The 23,699-nt window shown below is 37.3% G+C and overlaps 1 protein-coding gene across 2 annotated transcripts in view; it reads right to left on the bottom strand.

The window, feature by feature from the left end:
- Window positions 1-7,638: 7,638 nt before the first annotated feature.
- Window positions 7,639-23,699, bottom strand: part of KBTBD12 (kelch repeat and BTB domain containing 12) — a 71,021-nt gene continuing 54,960 nt past the window's right edge. The window contains exon 7 of one of the 2 annotated variants that reach the window (XM_039843618.1): window positions 7,639-10,684. In XM_039843618.1, coding sequence (XP_039699552.1) covers window positions 10,503-10,684 — 182 coding nt within the window. In that variant the 3' untranslated portion in view covers window positions 7,639-10,502. Of the gene's footprint in view, window positions 10,685-16,938; window positions 16,972-23,699 lie in introns of those variants that run through there. The other variant, XM_039843620.1, reaches the window with a different exon arrangement.

The following is a 23,699-nucleotide window of genomic DNA, read 5'->3' as shown; positions in this document are numbered from 1 at the left end:
TATTTCTGCAGTGTCTGTCATAATTTCCCCTCTTTTATCTCTGATTATGTTTATTTGTGTCCTTTCTCTTTTATCTTTAGTGAGTCTAGACAGGGGTTTGTCAATTTCATTAACCTTCTCAACGATATAGCTTTTTTTTTTTTTAGTTTTTGTTGTTGTTGTTTTCAATTTCATTTATTTCTGCTCTAATTTTGAATATTTCTTTCCTTCTACTGACTTTAGGCTTCATTTGTTCTTCCTTTTCTACTTTTTTAAGATGAAGCAGTAGGTCGTTTATTTGGGCTCATTCTTCTTTTTGCAGGTAGGCCTGTAATGATAGGAACTGTCTTCTTATGACTGCTTTCGCCGTGTCCCAAAAGTTTTGATATGTTATACTATCATTATCATTTGTTTCTATGTATCTCTTGATGTTTTCTTTTATTTCTTCTCTGACCCAGTTATTCTTCAGTAGCTTGTTGTTTAATCTCCATGTATTTGTGGTTCTTTCCGCTTTCTTTTTTACAATTGATCTCCAGCATCAAAGCATTATGATCAAAGAATATGGTTGGTATGATTTCAACCCTCTTATATTTGTTGAGGCTACTTCTGTGTTCTAGTATGTGGTCAATCCTTGAGAATGTTCTATGAGCACTAGAGAAGAATGTATAAGCAACTGTTTGGGGCTGGAAGGCTCTGTAAATGTCCAGTTGGTCTAATGTGTCATTTAAGGATGTTATTTCCTTATTGGTTTTCTGTGTGGATGATCTGTCCATATCTGACAGTGGGGTGTTTAGGTCCCCTACTATGATAGTGTTTTGGTCTGTTTCTCCCTTTAGCTCTGTTAGTAATTGCTTTACATATTTCAGGGCTCCCTGATTGGGAGCATAGATATTAATAAGTGTTACGTCTTCGTGGCGCATGATACCCTTTATCATTATGAAGTGTCCCTCAGTATGTTTCTTTACCTTTTTTTATTTTGCTGTCTATTTCATCTGATATTAGTACCACTACTCTCACTTTTCTTTGAGTGCAATTTGCTTGGATTATCATTTTACACCTTTTTACTTTGAGTCTATATTTGTCTTTGGAGCTGAGATGTGTCTCCTGGAGGCAGTATATGGTTGGGTTTTGTTTTTTGATCCATTCTGCTACTCTGTGCCTTTTTATTGGTGACTTCATTCCATTTACATTTAGGGTGATTATTGAAATATGAGGTCTTCTTATAGCCATTTTATCTTTTGCTTTCTGGTAGCTCGGCATTTCCATTGCTTCCTTGTCCTTGTGTTTGCTTGTTTGTTTGTTTGTTTTAATTTTGGTTGATTTTTGTGGGTTTTCCCTCTGGTCCTTCTTGTTTTATGTTATATACTTCAGCTCTGAATCTTTGAATATGTAAAGGATACATATATGTTTATTATACATACATACATACATACGTACGTACATACATACATACGTACATACATACATACGTACATTCATATACATACATACAGTCATCTATTTTCTTCTACATATGCTTATCTCCATTCCCCTTTGCAAATTTAGATCTTTGAATCCTCCTCTTTTCAGTCATTGTTGTCTCATTTTGTCCCCATGTAGGCTGAACATTCATTACTATCTTGCTATAGCATATCTCTTCTTATTGTTTACACTTATAATGCCCTGTTCTTAGTAAAGATTGCACTCCGCTGCTTCTATTTGCCTGATAGTCACCTTACTCCTAATTATGTATTTTTTTTTTGTCATTTCATTTTAGGTGAGCTGACCCTTTTCTGTATTTCCTGTAGTGCGGGCCTCGTAGTGGAGAATTTCCTCAATTTTTGTATGTCTGGGAAGGTCTTTATTTCTCCTTCATATCTAAAGGAGGACTTTGCTGGATACATTATTCTTGACTGGTATTTCCTTTCATTGAATAGTTTGAATATTTGATTCTACTCCTTTCTGGCTTGGAAAGTGTGTGGAGAAGTCTGACGATAGTCTAATGGATTTTCCTTTATAGGTTACCATCTTTTCTCTAGCTGCCCTTTGAATTCTTTGTCATTGATTTTTAATAATTTTAATACAATTTGTCTTGATGAAGGACTTTTTGGGTTGAGATAATTGAATGTTCTGTTGACTTCTTCAATTCCAAGCTCCAGCTCGTTCTTTAGATTTGGAAATTTTTTGTCAACTATTTGTCTGAAAATGCTTTCTAGTCCCTGCTCCTTTTCTTCCCCTTCAATAATGCCCATTATTCTTATGTTTCCTCTCCTGATAGCATCAGCTAGTTCTTGTATTTTTCTTTCATTATTTTTTATTCTTTGGTTTCTTTCTTCTTTCTTCTGATTTCTTTCTAGATTTCTGTCTTCAATATCACTGATCCATTCTTCCATTTGGTCAGCTCTATTTCTCAAGCTTGCTATTTCATTTTTTGACTCTTTCAGAGTATTTTTTAATCTCCAGAGTTCTATTCTGTTCTTTTTGAGGGTTTCAATCTCCTTGCTAAATAACTCATTCTACTCATCTAGTTGTTTTTCAATTTCAATTGTTGATATGACTCTTTTCAGATCTCACCAAGTTTTTTCAGATGTACCATCCTGAATTCTCTTTCATTTGAGTCACATATTTCTATGTCTGTAAGCTTATTTTCTAGATATCTTTCTCTTTCTTTTTGAGATGCCATGTCACCTTGGTTGTTTATGGTGTTTAATGGACTATTACTCCCCCTCGGCGTTAATTGTGGTGTATTCTGCTTTTATTCTAGAAAGAAGAAGCATTTTTCTTTTGTTTTCTAGTAGGTGGCATCTAAGCTTCGTGGATTCTTGCTTTATATGAAGCTTTAATCATGCTTTTCTTTCCCTCTTGTAGTTGTTTAGTCATGCTTGCTACCCTCAGTCTCAGTCCCTGTCATTGTTAGTAACAGTTTTGTTAGTGTTTGCTCAGATTCCCCTGGGGCTCCACGATGTTTGATCTCAGAGGACATGAGGGTGGGGCCTTCTGGCTTGGGGGATAAGGGCTGTGGTTCAGCCTCGGTTTTGCAACCACGGCTGGCAAAAATCAACTGTTGTTTCTCTGTCATCCCACTTCTTTGCTTTCTGCCCTGATGACTGGGCCCTGCTTCTGGCCATGTGGAGCTCATAACTCTCCCAGGCAGGGTTGCTGCACCTTCTCCCCTCCCCCTCCTCCTACAGGAAGCTCGGGCTGCTAGAGTCAACTTCTTTGTTTCTCTCAGTCCACCACTGACACCCAGGGGTCTGACCTGTGGTAGCTCTTATGCATAGATCCCAAGCTCAGACATTCTGGTGTGCAGTTTAGGTGTTTGTTGTTGAGTTTTAGTTGTTCAGCTTATTGTTGTTTCAAATGGAGAGATCTGGGAATGTCTCTCACTCAGCTATGTTTCTCCAAACTCTCTCCAGACATTTTTTCTGTTATTATTCCCTAAGCAATACAGTATAACAACTATTTATACAGCATTTACAATGTATTAAGTATTGTAAGTAATTTAAAGATGATTTAAAGCAAAAGGGAGGATATCTGTAGGTTATATGCAAATACTGTGCCATTTTATTAAGGGACTAAGCATCTTCAGAGTTGGATATGATGGAGGGTCCTGGAACCAATCCCTTGTGAATACCGAGGGATGACTGTATAAAGTTTCATAGCATAGGGGAATTAGGTTGCTAATCAGCTGACCTTAAGATAAGAAGAATATCCTGAATATCTAGGTGGACCCAGTGTAATCACAGGCTTCTTAAAAGTGGGGAAGGGAGTCTTAATGGAGATATGATGATAGGAGCATGACAGGGCAATATGATTGTTGACTTTGAAGATGCAGGAAGGGGCCACAAGTCCAGAAATGCCAGATGCCTCCAAAGACTGAAAAAGGTAAGGACATGAATTCTTGCCCAGAGTCTCAAAAGGAGTACTGTTGTGCAGACACTCTGATTATAGCTCATGGAGATCCATTTCAGACTTCCAAACTACAGAAGTGTAAGATAATAAATTTGCGGTTGTATTTAAGCCACTAAATGTGTGACGGTTTGTTCCAGCAACAACAGAAAACTAATGCAGGGATAGCGTGAACTATACCACATTTTTGTCTGATGTGGATTAGACTCTAATCCCTCATAAGATGTCATGTCATTGTATTTGCACATCTCTTCTGTCTTTCAGAAAGTGAACTTGTCGAGAGTCTGGCTTTGCATCGGGTCTCTGCCCAGTGAAGCCCCTGGTTCAGAAGAAGTGCTCAGAACATGCTGACCAACTGACTGATGCTTTGCAATCTTCCTCAAGCACGTCTTCTCTCTGATAAATGGTAAGGGACCTCTTGCTTTATTCTGGATATCTTGGTAGTGCCCCGTTCAGGGCTGAGCAGCCATATGTGTTGAGTGGGGATAGAGGAAGGGGGAGAGTGTGGCTATTGTCTGGAGCCAGAGGCTGTCAGATGTATGCCTCAGAGGACGTTTTCTGCCCCTGCCCTTTCCCTTGTCTACCCTCTTGGGGTGCGCCGCCCCCAGAAGGTGCAGATCCAATACTGGCACACTTCCTTTTGAGAATGTCTCTCTAAAGACTCACAGAGCAACAGAAGGAAGGCAGAGAACCAAGCTTTCAGCAGGGCTGCTGGGCCTTAAATAATGCCTTTGCTGGTGAAAACCCTCATGTTTGCCTGGAACTTGAAGCTTTGGCTGCTCTTTCTGACCTGTGTATTTTTCCTGTGCTCCATGCCAATGGAGATCATCTACTGCTGAGTTTCTCAATGCTGCAGGATGGGCTTGGCCTCCCACGGGATGTTGTGACTATCCAGTTCTCCCCTCAGTGCCAACTGCCTGCCTCTTCCCAGAGTTTCTCTTTACAAAGCCCTGACCAGCCTTTGCATGAACTGGTCTGTTTCTTAACTTGGCTGTGATCTGTAATGTCTCTCAATAAACCCAAATACCTCTAAGTGGCTTAGGGTCATGTCTATCACAAGCAGGTAGGTTCCTTCATCTTTGTCTAATGCTCCCAAAGCTCTCACATTCTAAATACCCACCACCTTGGAATTTGGTGCCAGAGCCCAGATCAATATAATGAGAGATCATATGTCTCCCCTTCAAATAACAGCTGGAGGAATCATTCAAAATGTCAATCTCTTGGTGATTTGTTTAAGAAATTATGCTACATCTATAATGGAATACTATGAAGCTGCTTTAGATATATTATTGAGTAAAAGAACAATGGATTAGAACCATGTTAGATAAGTAAACATAAAAATACACATATATATTTCTTTATAACTTATATGTTACCTTAGCTCAGTATTTTTCTTCAAAAAATGTGATGGAGTACACCAGAAGTTGGCAAACTTTTCTTGTAAAAGGCTGGATAGTAAATATTCTAAGTTTTTTGGGCCAGAGGTCTCTATTGCAGCCTCTCAGCTCTTCTGTTACTGCGTGAAAGCATCACAGACAATCCATAAGTGATGAGTGTGACTATATGCCAATATGATGTTATTTACAAAAACAACTGTTGGGTGAGATTTGTTGTAAACAAAAATATTTAAGTTGTGATAGGAAAATACCTGAGAAGTAGCTAAGAAGTGACTCAGGATTATAAACCATCAATACTCACTAAGTGTGCAGAACTTGTTACCTGACATCCCAGGAATCAGGACCATTTGGGTCCTCCTTTTTGGCAGGAGTATCAGTGTCATTCAAGAGAAAGTGGCTTTGGTAAGGGAAGGTAGAAGTATCAATTAGGAAGTAGTTGGCTGTGATAACTCAGGGTAGCCTGAATACTAAGACATATTTATTGCAACAATTAGCATCTAGCAAGAAGTCCTATGGCTTTTTTATTCGGTGGCTCAGTCATGAATCCTGAACCTGGTCCTTTCCATCTCCCTGTCCTATTTCCTTCTGTAGGTCAACTGCAGCAGTTTCTGTCTAGTTTGTCATCACTGCAGGACAGTTATTGTGGTTCTAGGGGACATGCAGACTTGAAAAGACTCAGCAGAAAAAAGCCCATATCTTCCTCTATACCTCTTTTAAAAGAGCGAGAAACCTTTCCTAAAGCCCCTTTATAAATTTTCCTCTATGTCTCTTTGAGTAGGATTGTGCCATATGGCCATGTTAAACTAACCACGGGAAAAGGAAGGGGATTGCTACAACTGGTTCATTTAAGTAAGGCAGGGTTTACCAATCAGCTGGGATAGGGTCTTAGCTGCTGTATACAAGAATAGGGGAATGGCTATGGGGGCACACCCAACTGTGGTGGGCAAAGAAGTGGGGTGACTTGATTCTACACTCCAATACCTCTTCCAGCCAGGCCCAGGGTGAACAGCTAGAGCCATCTGGGTGGTGGTTCTCTTTAAGGAACACTTTAAGGTGGAAGGGGTAGAACCCCTTGAAATATTTTCTGGTCTTTCATTTTGGTTGAGTGGCTGTTCTCTTGTGGTTAAACTCCTGGCATCTCCCTCTGAATTGGCCAGCACACTGCTGATATCCTCCATTTCCAGTTGCACTGGACTTGCACTGGTTCCCACTGCTACTAATTCGGCTTCTGTGACCTGGACTTCTGTAAGGCCTCCTGCCCATCTGCCAATGTCTGCTCTCACCCTGCTCATCTACTCTGACTGTGTAGGTATGTTCTTAAAGGACTTCCTTGCCTGAAGCCATGTTGCTGAGGTGTAAAGACCAACTCCTCGATGTGGTACCTGAGATCTTCTGTTATTGGCCTCATCTCCTTTTCCTGCCATCCATCTGTGCTTCAAACATCTGCAAATGGGACCATCTCCTTCACCTGTCTCATATATCCTGGCCTCTGGGCCTTGCTCTTGATGATTTTCTGGCTTGTCATCTCCCCACTCTGGTGATGTTCTGCACTTCCTGGGCACTGAGAGCCCATTCTACAAATGAAATTGACATTGGATTGCAACGTGAAAACAAATGAAAGTGATCTTTTATTACTAGAATTTTATTTTATAAGTTTAAATTCTAAGCATTTGCTCATTTTTAAGTCGATCAGTGAGAATAATGATGCTTTCTTGATGAACACAAATTGAACTGGAGTATGTTTGACAGCTGCAGTCTCCCATCAGCCTCAGCATTCAAATCACTTCTCTCTTGTGTTTCATAACTCAGCTTCAAAATCCTGTTTCACAAAGAGAAGAACTAGCAAACAGTTGAAGAGTCCTCTGTGTGATACTGGGACAGTGATCAATTAAAGTGAAAAAGGACTGATAGAAAAATGTTGTTTTGAAGCTGAATATCTAACAATAGGAAGGCAGAAATATTTAATTTTGAATAACAAATATGAAAGTTAGAAAAGAAACACCCAGAGCTTAAACACTAAAGCAAACATTACTTGTTCCAGCACACCAACTGGAGGAGCCAAGTGGCTGGATCTTAAGAACTATCACAAATCATATGCACATCTCTCCCTAAAATCCCAAGAGATTCCACTCAAGCATTGTTCTGGGCACCATGCTTTCAGAAATGCTGAGTACAATAATAATGATAATAGTAATACTTACTCTTTTAGTTTTGTACAGGCACTTTGCTATAAAGTATTTTTCTTCCCATTCTGTCATGATTTCTTCAAATAGGTTTTCAATCCCTTGCTCTCTCTCTCTTCTCCTTTTGGTACTCCTCTGACGTAAATGTTGTTATGCTTGATGTTGTCCCAGAGGTACCTTAAACTATCCTTATTTTTTAAATTATTTTTGCTGTTTTGATTAAGTGTTTTCTGTTACCTTATCTTCCAAATTGCTGATTCTATCTTTTGCTTCACCTAATCTGCTTTTGATTCCTTCAAGTATATTCTTTATTTCCATTATTGTATTCTTCATTTTAGACTGGTTCTTTTTTATGGTTTCTCTGCCCTTTTTTATGCTGCCTCTCTGTTGAAGTTCTCACTAAGTTCATTGAGCATCCTTATAACCAGTGTTTTGAACTTTGTATCTGGTAGTTTGTTTGCTTCCATCTTGCTTAGTTCTTTTTTTGGAGTATTCTCTTGTTCCTTCATTTGGGATGTTTTTTTGTCTCCTCATTTTGGCTGTCTCTAAGTGTTTGTTTCTATGTATTAGGTAGATATGCTACATCTCCTAGTCTTGGCAGGATGACCTTATATAGTAGGGGGTCCTGTGGAGCCTGGTGGTGCAGTCTCCCTGATCACCTGAGCTAGGTTGCTCCAGGAGTGTCCCTTGTGTGGGTTGTGTGTGCCCTCCTGTTGTAGTTGAAACTTGCTTACTGTTGGCATGTCAGTATGTGGGACTGATTCTCAAGCTTACTTTGAGGACTGGCCACTACCACAGCATACTAGCCTGTCACAGGGCTGGCACCCCTCACTCCTCAGAGGGGGGACCTCTGCAGCTGTGATATCTTTCTCAATTCTCAACTGCCACACATGAGTGTGAGACCAGTGGTTTTCATGTTTCTGCTGCTCCTATCAGTCTCATGTGTTTTTTTCTTTATATCCTTATTTAAAGGACTTCTGTTCAGCTAGTCTTTAGATGGTTCTCCAGGTTGATTGTTCTATAATTTAGATATGGTCATGGGAGGAAATGAACACAACTTTTACCTTCTCCATCATCTTGACCAGAACCTCCCTTTACATTTTTTTCTTCCCATTCTGCATGTGAGGAAAATAAGGCTTTAGAAATGTTATCTTGCCCAAGATCACACAGCTCTCTAAATAGCAGATCTGGGACTAGAGGCTTGCTCTGAAACCAATGCACCTGGAAATGTGTTATGACATGCTCACAAAGCCTCCTTGACCCAAGGAAATGTAGTAGTTTCTAGTATGTTAAAGTAGGTGGAGCAGGTACAGGGATTCTGTTAAGATGAGATCAGGGAAATAGAAATCTGTGGCAGTTCTCCTCAACCACAGACACTGCAAGCCAGCACAGCCTGCTCAGAGGAACTGCTCTGCCTTTGCAGCAAGAAAAATAACCCACAAAATTAGGACCCTCCACCAGAGAGAAAAATTAACTCATTTTAACTCAGATCCTTGGACATACTCAAAGACCAAACCCTTGGATTAAGAAATGCTACTCTACGCTGGCCACCTGAAGACTCAACTATATACCAGTTACCTTAGTGGGCTCTTGGGAACAACTGCAAAGAGACAGATGTGGCCTCTTCCCTGTCTAGTCTAGGAGGGAACAACTTACTTTGGGTCTAATTGGGCCCTCTTCACAGTGGCAGAAGCACGTTTCCAACTGGCTTGTTTCTATGGACCTGTTTCTCCTACTTGGATTAGCAGCTGGAACCCAGGAACATGAGCTAGTGGTGACCAGAGCCACATAGCACTATCTCAAAGAGCTATCTCAATCTACGATTGTCTCTCTCTGGTAAAGTTCTAAGGAATTTACTGACCACTCCTGTTTAAAAGAGAGCCTTGTATAGGTGAATTTCTTGAGAAGTTGTTGAAGAACAGTTATCAAAATGCATTCTTTGAATCCACTGTCCTTCCAGAAGTATAGCCGGTAAGTAAAATAAATGGATTTCCTAGGTGCTGTTTAAATGTCACCCCTAAAATATATTTTTGAGAGAGGCTGTTTTCTAATTATACTCAAATGTGGAATGAAGCAGGAGGCTTCATCCTTCCCTTCCAACCTTGGAGAAGATATTGCAAAGGCTGCGACCAAGAGGGCAGACAGCCACCAATGGTGTGCTTCCTCTCTTTCACTACAGAGCCTGGCCTGTGCCTGGGTTGGGTGGCATAGGCAAGCTGCATTCAGCCAAAGTCAGCTTGCAGAAGGCCATATGTGTCTGAGAGCTGGTCAAGGGCAGGTTGGGCACCAAACCCAGAGTGGACCATGGCTACAGAACTCCACTGTGTCAACTTCGCTGACACAAACCTGGCCCAGGGTGGAATGACTGCTCACTGTGGTCAGGCTTGAGTGCCTAAGCTGTTATGAACTTGTAGTCCACTGCTGTCCTGTTTTGGGCAATGTTGCTGCAACAGACATATCCTACATGTGAATAGACAGTCTACAAGACCGAAGCCAGAATAGAGCACCAAGATAAGTCTTCCTTTAGCACCACTCTTTAGAGATAACTACCCTGCTCAGAGACTAGGTCCAAAGTTCTTATTCTTCCATGTGTTGGACATTTAGCTCTAACCAACTTTTCTAGCCTTTATAGCAATGCCGGCCCACCTCTGGCCATCACTCAGTTATTTCTGTGATCTCACCGTCAATTACACCCACGAGACTGCTTCTTTCTCATCCTCCAAGACTCTGCTAGAAGGCTTGCTTCTTGGAAATGATGTCCTTGAGTCCCCAGCAGTGTGAGATCCCTCCATCCTCTGTACTCTTGTGGCATCTACTCTGTATTCCCCATGTGCTATCACCACATTCGGCCTTACCATGTCTTATCCACTCTAACTGAGTGGAGGTCTTTGAGGGCGCATACTCTTCCTTACAGTGCCCAGCACACACTACTTTGCACACAGGCTACTACGCACACAAAGCACATGTATGGGTGACTGAAGGATACCCATGGGCTCTCTCCATTCCTAATGCCTCCTTTGCAGACATGACAGGAGGCCCTACAGCAATGCTGATCTCAGTGCTCTTTGCCTTCTTCTATCAAATCTGAAGGTGGGGGGATGAGGTCTCGGGGGTTCATCATGGCCACCAGGCAGACATCATAGCTGTCATGCATGAGGACATTGATGGCTACAACATTCCACTGGTTTTCCCATGGGTCCAGCTCCAATATTTCTTTGGAGATAACTTCATGGCGATCTGAAAAACAGCAAAGTAGTAAAACAAAATATCATGGGGCTATTAAATTCAGAGGTCATAATTACTGTATTAAACAACTTTTTCTAAAAGATATATGCAGCAAAAATTAACAGACAATGGAATAAGGAGACTTTAAATGGAAAACACAGTGTTGATGAATTTAAGAAACTAAGAAAAGTCATGTTACAACTCACATTCAAAATTTAACCAAGACATACATACTGACAGGGCATACTATTGTCTAAAGCTGAAAGAATGTTGCAGTGTTACACTAATTATTTATTAATGATGTGGTCAAGAGATGAAACTATTCTATTTCTATACCCATGAGAAGAGTCGTGGGTGGAATCATGTGACCTGTGCAAGTCATTGAGATCCCTGAGCTTATGTTTCCTTAAATGGAGACAGGAATGTTAATATACAGCCAGGGTCCTTGCACAAAACAGATAGAGCACTCTAACTGGGTAATTTGAAGACAGTTTAGCAAAAGGACTGTTGGAAAGGTGTGGGAAGTGTTTAAGAAGATCCACAAGGGATGGCACAACACCCCAGGACTAAGAACAGCAAGGGCCATTACTCCATGAAAGGCAGCAGAGGGAGAATATGTACTGGAACTTGGAGAGGCAGCTGTCTCAAGAGTGCTGCCTGGCAGGAGGAGACTTAGGTAGGGGAAGACAAATGCAGCCATCCCTGGCTTGGCAAACCCACGGGGATGGGGCAGGGAGAATAAATACACTGACTCTACCCTCCTTCACCCAACAGTTCCTGCTCTTGCCTTCATAAGCCATAGGGGAAAGGAGCAGTGAATGCAGCCCATACAGGTTAGCTTCACAGGACACAGAGCATGATAGAGAAGAGAATAGGGTGAGTCTGGAGGGGCAAATGAAAGATTTCCAGCCCAGGTGTCTACTTCACAATGTATTATGATTAGAGGAGATAATGTATATAAAAGTATCAGTACTGGCATATAAAAGTAAATATTTGAAAATGGCCAATGTATGCTTGTAAAGGATTTGTATTTTTAGGTGTTGGGTGCAGTTTTCCATATATGTTAATTAGGTCATGTTATTCAGCACTTCTACATATTCACTGATTTTTGTGGGCTGGTTCTGTCAGTTACTGAGAGAGCTGTGTTAAAACATTTCACTAAGATTATAAATTTGTTTCTCTCCTTTTAGTTCTGTCCATTTTTAGTGTACACATTTGAGCTCGTTATTAAATAAATATAAAATTTATCATTTATGAATTTGTTATGAGTGACTCTTTTACTCTAGAATAAATTGTACTAGAATTCTTTTTACTAATATAAATAGTAAAAAATATGATTAAAAAACATTCTGATAATCTTTATCTTTTAACTGGAGCAGTTAGTCTATGTACATTTAATGCAATTATCGATATATCTTGGTTTAAATTCACCCCATTTGTGGATTGTGCTTGTCTCACTTGTTCTTTCTTCTTTCCTTTAATGCTGGCTTTTGGATTGATTTTTATCATTCCATTTCTTTCCCTCCACTGATTCAGAATTTATAAATCCTGTTTCTGTTCTTTTGGTGGTTATCTTAGAAATTAAAACATGTATACTCAACTTATCGAGACCTAATGATAATCAATACCTTGACTTTCCTCTTGGAGAGCCTTAGAATAATTTAATTATATTTATTTCTCTCTCAATTTATTGGCCATTGTTGATGTGCATTTTAATTATATATATTTGTTAACTCTGCAAGACATTTATGTTTTATATAGTAAATGCTCATTTAGAATAATACACATATTTATCTTTTCATTGCTCTTCATCTTAGACTTTTCGTCTAGGATAGTGTCCTCCAAGTTATAGCTGGACAAAGGCTTATCATGTCCTTATTCGAATTAATGCAGGTTGGGGCCTTTTCAAATATCAGAATAGACAGAGCCTTTTTCATTAATTTTTATTCCTTTTGCTCATTTCATTGTTTATTAGGGACATTTTACTTTTTAAACTATATATACATATTACCATTTTTCCTAGAAATGTCTTATTTTATTTACATGGCATAAACATTACCATATTAGTAGTAAAGAAGTAAAGAGTATAGTCAGCGAGCTTTCTGGACTGTGAGAGAGACAGTGAACTACATCACAGCCCCTTGTGTGGCTGGAAACTTGAACTCTCAGGAAGAACCAGCACTGGTCAAAGCTCTTGCCTGACAACAGTGCATTCTGGGGCATTCTGGGTGTTCTTCTAGGGTTCTACCCCACAGAACTCATAAAACAGGAAAACAATGGTTGGCATTTCTACCTACTTACGTAATTTTGGGTTCTTGAAATATTATCATACTTACAAGGAAAAAAGTGAGGTTGAACTCAATGTCAGCTCTTTTCAATTCAGTTAATTTTCCAGAAATAGACACATAATACAATAGCATTTTACTCATTAAAGAAGTTGAGAAACTCTCCCTGCATCCTGCCACTTCCAATAGTGAGCAATCTAAAACACATCTTATATGAAATAAATACAAATTTCACATTTTTTTTTGTGCACCTCTAGCATAGTTTTTGAGGTAAGTGATGCAGTGTCAGAGAACTTCCATGAGGGTGGCAGACCACTGTGTTTTAGAGGGTGCTCTCTGTTGTTGGAGGGACTTCAATGAAAAACTTTGAGAAGCACCACTTTAGATTTTATCCTTGAATTCAACCAGAAAACTGAAAACTTAGGTTTTTTTTTTTTTTTTAGTTCTTATGGAATTGTTTTTTCTGACTTGCTCTCTGGTGAAATGCTGACTTGCCATTTTATTTATTGTAGGAGTAGTATTGAGGATACTCCTCACTATCCTAAAGGAAGTTTGGGGAGAATTTTCTCCCACTTTTAAAAGATGTGCATCTTCCAAGCAGTGGTTTCTTCTTCTCTTGAGGACACTGCAAATCTATAACAGGGCATGGTTTTTTGCTCTAGACTCTAGTGAGATCAGAGATGAATTGGTGGTCCATCTGTAGCCAGTGCTTAAGAGCTTCGGGCAATTTTATCCCATCTTGGTTGCTTTTATTTATTTATTTATTTTGTCTTTATTTTCTCTTCATTTATTTTAATTTCCTGATTTATTTTAATTTCTATCTTACTGTGTTGTATGCATCTCTGTAAGCCATCTCAGATTCCATTTTATTTTGAATGAATGGTATGTGAATAATTAACAAATCATAAAATAAGTAACTGACTACAGGCTAAGTTGGCTTGTCCAGCTGATTGGCTTTCCTCAGGTAAGGGGTATTACCTACCTCTCCAGTGGTGAAGGAGCCACTAGTCAGTGAAAAGGGTAATTTAGCTGCCTCTGACTCAAGCAGAAAGAAGGTCATGAGTTATACAAGTAGGCATAACCAGCAGCTGATGACTTCAGCTAGCAGAGGGGACCCATAATCCATTCAAATGGGCAAAAAAGAAACAAATGAATGGCTGGGTACATATAGTTGCCTATCTGCCAATGAGGTGGAAGGTGGGAGCAAAAATTCTTTATAGTATACATAGTATATCAGCATAATTATAAAATAATATGGCACAGTAACACTTTCTTTGTCTATAAATTCAATTAGTTAATCAAAGTCTTTATATTTTTCACCAAGTTGAAGGAATAGCTATATAATATCACTTTGGTCAAGGAATAATTGGCATCCCATGTAACAGATTGCAAACAAATTTCTACTGAGTATGCCGAGTTTATTTATCAGAAATATAGAATGTGTTTTATGCTTAAAGTTACATGTAAGAGTTAAATTAGGATATGATGATTCTTTCAAGAAAATTTGTTTTTTGATTTTCTTTTCCTTACCAGAAGGACTTCTTTTAAAAAATGAGATTAAGCTTTTTCTAAGCACAAGTGGCAGGTCCATGAGATGAAATTATGTGATAAAGACCATTATATTTAATGTAAATATTTGTATGTTTGGATTTAAGTCTACTATTTTATTATTTCTTTTATTTTTGTTCCTGTTTCCTTTTTTTCCTTCTTTGTGGATTGTTTGAATATTTAATATTCTTTTTAAATTTATCTTGAGTTTCTAATAATACTTCTTTGTATTTTTTTTCAGTAGTTGTTCTAAGGATTACGATATATATACTTAACTGTTAACAGACTACATTGAATTAATACTTTATCATTTCAAGTAGAATGTAGGAACCTACCTTACCATCATATAGTTCCTTATCCTTTATGTTGTAACCCTCTTCATCACAAGGGAGATGGCACTCTCTGTAAATATTAACATGCACTGAAAATACTATCAGATATGGGTAAAAATTTTGCTGTCAACTATCATATGTATTCTAAAGAACTGAAGAGGAGAAAAATAGACCATTATATTTATCCAGGTATTTATCATTTCTGTTTCTCTTCTTCGATTCTTGAAGTTCTAAGTTTCTCTATGGTATCATTTGTTTTTCATTTGAAAAATTGCCTTTAACCATTTTTTTAGAGTATGTCTGCTGGCAATAAATTCTTTTAGTTTTTCTCCATCTGAGAATATCTTATCTTAATTTTGCCCTAACTCTTGAAGGCTATTTTTGCTGGATATGTAATTCCAGACAGCTCTTTTTATTTTTTTCAGAGCTTAAAAGTTATGCTCCATTGCCTTCCGGCCTCAGTGGTTTGAGAAATCCACAGTCATTCTACTAATTTTTCCCTCATATTTTTTTGTTGTTTTCTTCTGTCATCTTCAAGATTTTTTATCTTTAGCTTTTAGAAGTTTGATTATGATGTGTCTGGGTATGGGTTGCTTTTGTTTGTTTGTTTGTTTGTTCAAGTTTATCCTGTTTTTAGTATGCTAAGTTTCTTGAATTTATAAGTTTATGTCTTTGCTAAATTTGGCAAGTTTACTGCCATTATTTTTTCAAATACTTTGTTTGTTTGTTTGTTTGTTTTTAAATTCACACTTCTCCTTTCCTTCTGGAATCTAATGACACAAATATTAGACCTTTTAGTATTACCCCAGAAATTCCTGAGGCTCTGTTCACTTTTTTCAATCTTTTTTTCTTTGATATTTAGATTGGATGATTTTTATTTGTCTGTCTTCAAGTGCATTCACTCCTTCCTGTCACCTTCATTGTGCCATTGAGCCCATTCAGTAATTGTATTTTTCAGTTCTAAAATTTCCATGTAGTTCTTTTTAAAAAATAACTTCTATATCTCTATTGAGATTTTCTATCTTTACATAACTTTCAAAAGTGGTCACTCTTTTTGGAGCACCATTGTAACAACAGCTTTAAAGTATCTGACTAGTTATTTTGAAGTCTGTGCTATCTCAGTGTTGGTATCTATTGATTATCTTGTCTTACCCCTTGCAAGATGATGCCATTTTCTTGGTTTTTGGTATGTGCTTTTGAATTATATAGTAGGCATTCTAAATATCATGTGATTCTGGGTCTTGTTTAAATCTTATGGAAAATGTTGCTTTTTTCAAAGCAGAAAACTGACCCAGTTAGGTAGGCCATGAGTTCCTACCTAACTTCTGTAGGCTGTGTTTCCAATGTCTGTTCAGTTTTCAAAGCCTTTGCAGTGCTATTTGGATCAGCTCTATGTTTACATCACAGAGTGGCCAGGCTGGGACTGAGCACTGGTTTACTTTTCAGATCAGTTTTCAAAGACTGTGGTATACCGTTTAGGGCTAAATTACCTGTGTGAAACTCAGGGAAGAGTCCAAGAGTTCATGCCAAACCTGATGGGATCAATTTCTTGAGCTCGCTCTCATCTGCACTCTTCTGATTCTAAGAATTCCTTTATTCTTTTTCCTAGTCCTCTGGCCTAAAAGCTGGGGCTTTGGATTCCCTGCTCTGCTGCATACTTCCCATGAATGTGGATCCATTCAGGGCTTAGTGGCCAGTGGATTGAGAAAGAAAAGCAGTGGAGATTTTCCTCACACTCTCAGGGCCAGAGTTCCCCTAGTCAAGAGAGAAGGGCCAGCCCAGCCACTGCTATTGTCAGCCACCTGGGATCCCTGAGGGTTAGGGTAAGAGAGAACAGAAAAAAGAAAAGAAAAAAGTTTCCCCTATTCTCTTTGATCCATGGGGTCCTCTTTCTTGCTCCTCGAAACAGAAATAGAGGGCTTCTCTTAGAGCTCTTTCTGTCCATACTTGTTGTAAAGTTCTAGGTTCAGGCTGCCTTTGAGTCCAGGCCAGGAGATATTGAAGGAAAAAAAAGGGAAACTTATCATTGATTTGGTCACAGTACTTCAAGTTCTGGTTTCCTTCCCCAATCTCCTCACCACTATTTACTTTTCAGAATTCTCCATGCATTCTGTCCAAGGTTTTTATTTGCATTCTGTGGAAGAGACAGAGTGAAAGGTGCTTACTCCATCTTGACTGCAACCCAGTATTCCCGTCTGTTATTAAAATCAGGGAGATGGCTCTAGTTTTTTGGCCTAAGAGATGCTGGGGAGTTGCCTTAGGAAAAAATAAAGAACAGAGCTCCTATGATACATACCCACAATAGAACACTATACAGCTGTAAAAGCAAACAAGGGAGACTTTATTACCTGATATGGAATGATTACTGGGAAATATTGTTAAGTGAAAAGAGTGAAATGCATGGTTTGAAAGGATCTCTTCACACTCTGCTTATTAGTTGCAAGGGAAAAATAGTAACTATACAAAGGTTAAATTAGACAATATCTTGACCAAGTAAATAAAACTGACATTGCCAATGAGGGGCAGGTGGACTTGATTTGCCTCCAGACTGGATGCCCTGAAAAGGACATAGCAATTATGTAATATTCCATCCAGGAATGCATAGCCTGAATTCAATCACAAGGAACATTCAGATAAGCCTCACAAGAGGAATATTTTAGTTTTAAAAAAGGGAATATTAAGGGGAATATTGTATTATTTAAAAATGTCAATGTTATAAAAGGCAAAAAAAATGTATGTAGAAATATTTCAGATTTAAAGAAGCTAAAGAGATATGTTAACAAGATTCAATGCCTGATCCTAGACTGGTATGGAGAAGGAAAAAATTCTATAAAGGACATTATCAGGTCAGCTGACAAAATTAAAATACTAACAGTAAATATATAAAAGTATGAGATCAATGTTAAAATTCCTAAAATTGTTAGTTACACTGTGGTTATGTAAGAGAATAGTCTTATTCTACACACTCAAACACTTGGGAAAGGACATGATGTATGCAACTTACTTGAATATGATCAGGACAAAATTATGTATATGTGTATATATATATATGTATGAATGCATACATACATATAGCCAGATAGATTGAGTGATTGAGCCAATGTAAAGTAAAGCAAAGTAAACAAGGTAAATGTTAACAATAGGTGAATCTGTGTATTCATTATACTATTTTTACTTTGCATTTTTGTGTAAGTTTGAAATTATTTCCAAAGAAGTTAAAAAAAAAAACAGAGTTCCCTAAATTCTGTTCTCTCATGGCCACTGTGATGTCAGTCAACTAGCAGTAACCAATTACAGGCATTTTCTGCTGCCTAAAGATCAGCCAATAGCAGACTTTTTCAGCTTTTCCTAGCCTGCTAGCAATTGAAGAGAAAATTGTATTTCATGTTTACAAAGCAATGTCAATCTTTCAAAAAAACTTATAAAACATAGATCTGTATGTCAGTTTAGAATAGAACATGGAAGCTGCATTCTTATTCTTAGATGTGTTCTAGAAAAAAGAATGCAAAACCTGTGATTACTTGGTGGGAAGAAGCTGTTGCAAGATGAGACAATGACAGGTGGCTAAAACCACCACAAGCTGAATCTGTTCAGACATGTCTTTTACTTAAAAGTAATAAACCTTCCTTTTTTTAAAGTGGGTAGTTAAGTAGCATAGAAGAGACTGCCAGTAATATCACTGACATGGCTGTCAGCCATCTCCCCTCTTTGTTCCAGGACATGCTGACTACATCCATCCACCACTCTTTGCCTGAGGATTTTTTTCTCAGCTCAAGCGTTAGCTCAAACACCAAGAAGTTAGTTTGAGGATAAGTACCTCAGATTCCTCACCCTTTGGGATGGAACAACTCTGAGGCGTGTTCCACACTGTCTCCTGGAGTTTTCCAGTGGGATTGAGCCCCAATGGCCCACAGCGGTAATCTGCCAGTTAATGTTCTCTTATGGCTCCTTCTCTTTCCTCTTTCATTCTCTTCCCTCTTAGTGCCTCCAAAAACTATTTGCACTTAAATCCTTGTTTCACTTTCTGCTTCTGGGGGAGTTCGACTTAAGCTAGATGACTACTTTTATTTATTGAAAATTTAATTGGAAAATGAATCCAAATGGTGTGGAGGAGAAATAACAGGTCCAATGGTGTGAAACAGCAAGCTAGTCTCTTAGCAGTCAGGATGGCATTTTAGCCTCTCACTCTCCAGTGATAGGAGGTCCTATTAGTTGGAGGATATCACCTTCCTGCTGCCCATACACGAACTGATCCACAGTCTATTGCTCTATTGTCTAGAGACAGCAGTGCTGTAGGACCAGCATGGCAGAACAGGGTGCAATTGATGGCTATTGAACACTCTTGCTCTGTATCATGGAAGGTATTGAGAAGAACACAGATAGAAGAGAAAGAAAAGATTAAGACAGCCTTAGGATGAGATGCAGTAGAAGCAGACAGTTGTAGCAGATTCTCACAAGAGCTTTAGAACCCATCATTTTTCCTTCTCTGTCTTGGTGACTGAACTAAATTCTGGAAGTTTTTCCTAGCTTGGTGACTTGGTGACCATCATTTTTCCTTCTCTGTCTTGGTGACTGAACTAAATTCTGGAAGTTTTTCCTAGCTTAGGTTTTCTGATAAAGTTACCCCTTCTACTTACTACTAAGCATGATTTTAGATTTTAGTTTTATTGCATCTATGATTATTCTAGAAATTGTCTCCATTATTTTTGAAAACAAATGGTATATATGACATATAGAGTATGACTATGGTATATATAAGCTTGAAAATAAAAGTAACAACTTTCCTTCAGGTTATCACTACTTCAATAAAATTTCTCCAAGAGGACCAAAATACAAAGATAAAACAGAAAAAGTCAACCATACTATATTTATCTCTATAGTTAATAGTTCTAGAGTAAAACAGAAATTGCTAGCGGCCACCATAGCGAGTAGCCATCAAAGCTTTGTTCCTTTCTCAACTTTTAATTTTGAGAAATTTGAAAGACAAGTCGAAAGGATAGCACAATGAATTACCTGTTTGTTCTATATCTAGATTCAATAATATTTAACATTTTTTCCATATTTGTTTTACTGCCACCCCCATGTATACACACACATATACACACATACATTTTTTCTGAAACCCTTAAAAATTAGTTGCAGACATGATATTTCACCCTTAAACACTCAGCATGTTTCTTCTAAGAATAAAGACATTCCTTTACATAATTATATACCATTATCACACCTAAGAAAAAACAACATTAATTCCATAACATTAAATAATATCCTGTTAATATTCTAATTTCCCCAGTTGTTCTCAACTGTCTTACATAGCTGGTCTTTTCAAAATCAGAATCCAATAAAGTGCTTACACATTATATCTGATTTTTTTTTTATGTTTATTTGGTCTCTTCTCATTTAGGATAGCACTCATCTTGGCTTTCCCTCCGCCCCCAGGACATTAAAGGAGGGGTATTTTAAAGGGTCTGGGCCCTTATTCTTTTTTCCTTCTTTTTAATTAAAAAATTTTCAATTATAGTTGATATTCAATATTATTTTATATTATTTTGGGGTGCACAGCATAGTAGTTAGACATTTACGTAATTTAAGAAGGGACTCCCTGATTAGTACCCACCTGGCACGATACATAGTTATTGCCATATTATTGACTGTATTCCTTAGACTGTACTTTACAACCCAATGACTATTTTGTAATTGCCAATTTGTACTTCTTAATACCTTCACCTTTTTCACCCAATGCCCTAACCCTCCTTCCTGCTGGTAACCATCAGTTTATTTTCTGTATCTATGAGCCTATGTCTGTTTTGTTTGTTCATTCATTTTTTTTCTTTAGATTCCACATATAAGTGAGATCATATGATATTTGACTTTTTCTGTATGACTTATTTCACTTAGCATAATACCCTCTAGGTCCATCCACCTTGTCACAAATTGTAAGATTTTTTATTTTTTTTATGGCTGAGTCATATTCTACTGTATATACGTACCACTTCTTTATTCAATAGTCTATTAATGGGCACTTAGGTTGCTTCCATATTTTGGATATTGTAAATAATACTGCAATGAACATAAGGGTGCACATATCTTTTCAAACTAGTGTTTTGGATTTCTTCAAATAAATACCCAGAAGTAGAATTGCTGAGTCAGTAAGGTAATTCTATTTCTAATTTTTTCAGGAAACTCCATACCATTTTCCATAGTGGCTGCCCCAGTTTGCAATCCACTAACGGTGTATGAGGGTTCCCAGTTTTCTTGTTGAATGTCCTACATTTTGAATTTTTCTATTTCCTTATAGGATCATTTAACTTATTCCTCTCCCATGTATTTCCTATAAACTGGAAGTCAAGAGGCTTGATTAGACACAAATTACTTAAGCATTTTGGCCATGAGAGGGGCAAGAAAATACTATAAAATGATCTCATTGTTAATGATAATTATTTGGTTAGAATGGCAACCATCCAATTTCGTCAATCTAAAAGTATATATTTTTTCTCATAATTAGTATTAATATTGTGACTAATATTGAGTAATACTTCGATGCCACGTGAACATCCTGTTCTTCCTAAACCTTTCAACTAATGCTTTTAGCACCCATCAATGATTTTGCCTGAACCAATTACTCTATTCGAGGTTACATAATGATGATTGTATCAATCTTCCACATTTATTAATGGCTTTTTATTCATTGTGTTTCAATCAATTATAGTCAGTTATGATTTTTGATATTTAAATTATTCCGAATTTGTCCTGCAACTTCCCTTTTAGGCTGGCTTTTCTTTTTCTTTTCTTTTTTATATGTCTCATATAATCTAGATATTATTGTAATATATTTTTTAAATTTTAATTTAATTAGTTTCATGTATACAGTACATTGATTAGACATTTACATAGTTTATAAAGCGATCCCCCTAATTCGTCATGGCTTTTCTGTCTTTCGGTACACCTCCCTTAAGCCTTCAACAGCTCACTTGCTTTCTAGTACAGCAAGATATCCTAAACTCACCTTGAAGTTTCTGTGTTCCAAACCTAGAATCGGCTATTGCTCTAAGGATCATAGCTACATTCTATGCAACTAAGAGTATTATCCCAGCTTATTTGAGAGATAATCTATATACCATAAAATTCATCCTTTAAATATGCATAATTCAGTGGTTTTGATTATAATTGACAAAGATATTACATTGGTTTCAGATGTACGACATAGTGATTAGACATTTATATAACTTTATGTTATGATCACCAGGATAAGTCTAGTACCCATTTGTTACCATACAAGTTATCACAATATTATAATCATGTTCCTTATGCTATACTTTACACCCCTGTGATTGTTTTTATGACTGGCAATTTGTATATCTTAATCCCTTCCCCTTTTAAGCCATTCCTCCAAACTCCCTCCCTTCTGGCAACCATCAAAATGTTCTCTATATCTGAGTTTGTTTCTATTTTGTTTGTTCATTTATTTTGTTTTCTTAGATTCCACATATAAGTGAAATCATATGGTATTTGTCTTTCTCTGTCCGACTTATTTCACTTAGCATAATACCATCTAGGTCCATCTATGTTGTCACAAATGGTAAGATTTCATTTTTTTTTATGGCTGAGTAATATTTCATTATATATATATTTTATTATATATATATATGTGTGTGTATATATATATATATATATATATATATATATATATATATATATATATACATATACACACATATATATAATTTGTCTGTCGATGGGCACTTAGGGTGCTTCCATATCTTGGCTTTTGTAAATAATGCTATAGTGCATATAAGGGTACATATGCCTTTTCGAATTACTGTTTTGGATTTCTTCAGATAAACCCTAGTATTGAAATTGCTGGGTCCTTCATACTGTTTCTGAGAAAAACCATACTGTTTTCCAGAATGGCTGTACTTACTTACTTACTTACTTACTACTTACTTACTTATTTATTTATTTATTTATTTATTTATTTATTTATTTATTGGTGACATTGGTTAACACAATCCAATAAGTTTCAGCTGTACACTTTAACAGTAAGGCACATATATATTTACACTGTGAGTTCACCTCTCATAGTTAGATTTCTTTCTGTCATCACATATTTGACCCCCTTTACCCCATCTACCTATCCCCTCCTACTCCAACTCCTACCCTCTGGTAACTTTTAGTCTATAGTTCATGTCCATGAGTCTCTGTTTGTCCTGTTTATTTGTTGCTTTTAGGTTTATATCTCACGTATAAGTGATATCATGTGATTTTCAACTTTTTCTGTCTGGCTTATTTCACTTAGCATGATTATCTCAAGGTCCATTCATGTTGTCGCAAATAGCTGTATTACATCTCTTCTTATGGCTGAGTAATATCCCATTGTATATATGTACCACAGCTTCTTTATCCAATCGTCTATGGTAGGACACTTCAGTTGCTTCCATGTCTTGGTCACTGTGAATAATACTGCTATGAACATCTATTTAGATTTTTCAGTTCTTCTTGTTTCAGTCTAGGAAGGTCATAATTTTCTAAGTACTGGTCCATTTCTTCTAGGTTATTAAATTTGGTATTATGTACTTTTTCATAGTATTCTTGCATGATCCTTTGTATTTCTTCAGTCATAATTTCCCCTCTTTCATTCCTGATTTTGTTTATTTGTGTCCTTTCTCTTTTTTCTTTAGTGAGTCTAGCCAGGGGTTTGTCAATTTCATTAACCTTCTCAATGAACCAGCTCTTTGTTGCATTTATTTTTTTTATTGTTTGGTGTTGTTCTTGTTTTCAATTTTATTTATTTCTGCTCTAATTTTGATTATTTCTTTCTTTCTGCTGACTTTAGGCTTCATTTGTTCTTCCTTTTCTACTTTT

The sequence above is a fragment of the Pteropus medius genome, unplaced genomic scaffold (assembly GCF_902729225.1).
Source record: "Pteropus medius unplaced genomic scaffold, Ma_sr-lr_union100, whole genome shotgun sequence".
NCBI lineage: Eukaryota > Metazoa > Chordata > Mammalia > Chiroptera > Pteropodidae > Pteropus > Pteropus medius.
The sequence above is the reverse complement of the archived record's forward strand: the minus strand, read 5'-3'. Positions and strand labels throughout refer to the sequence as shown.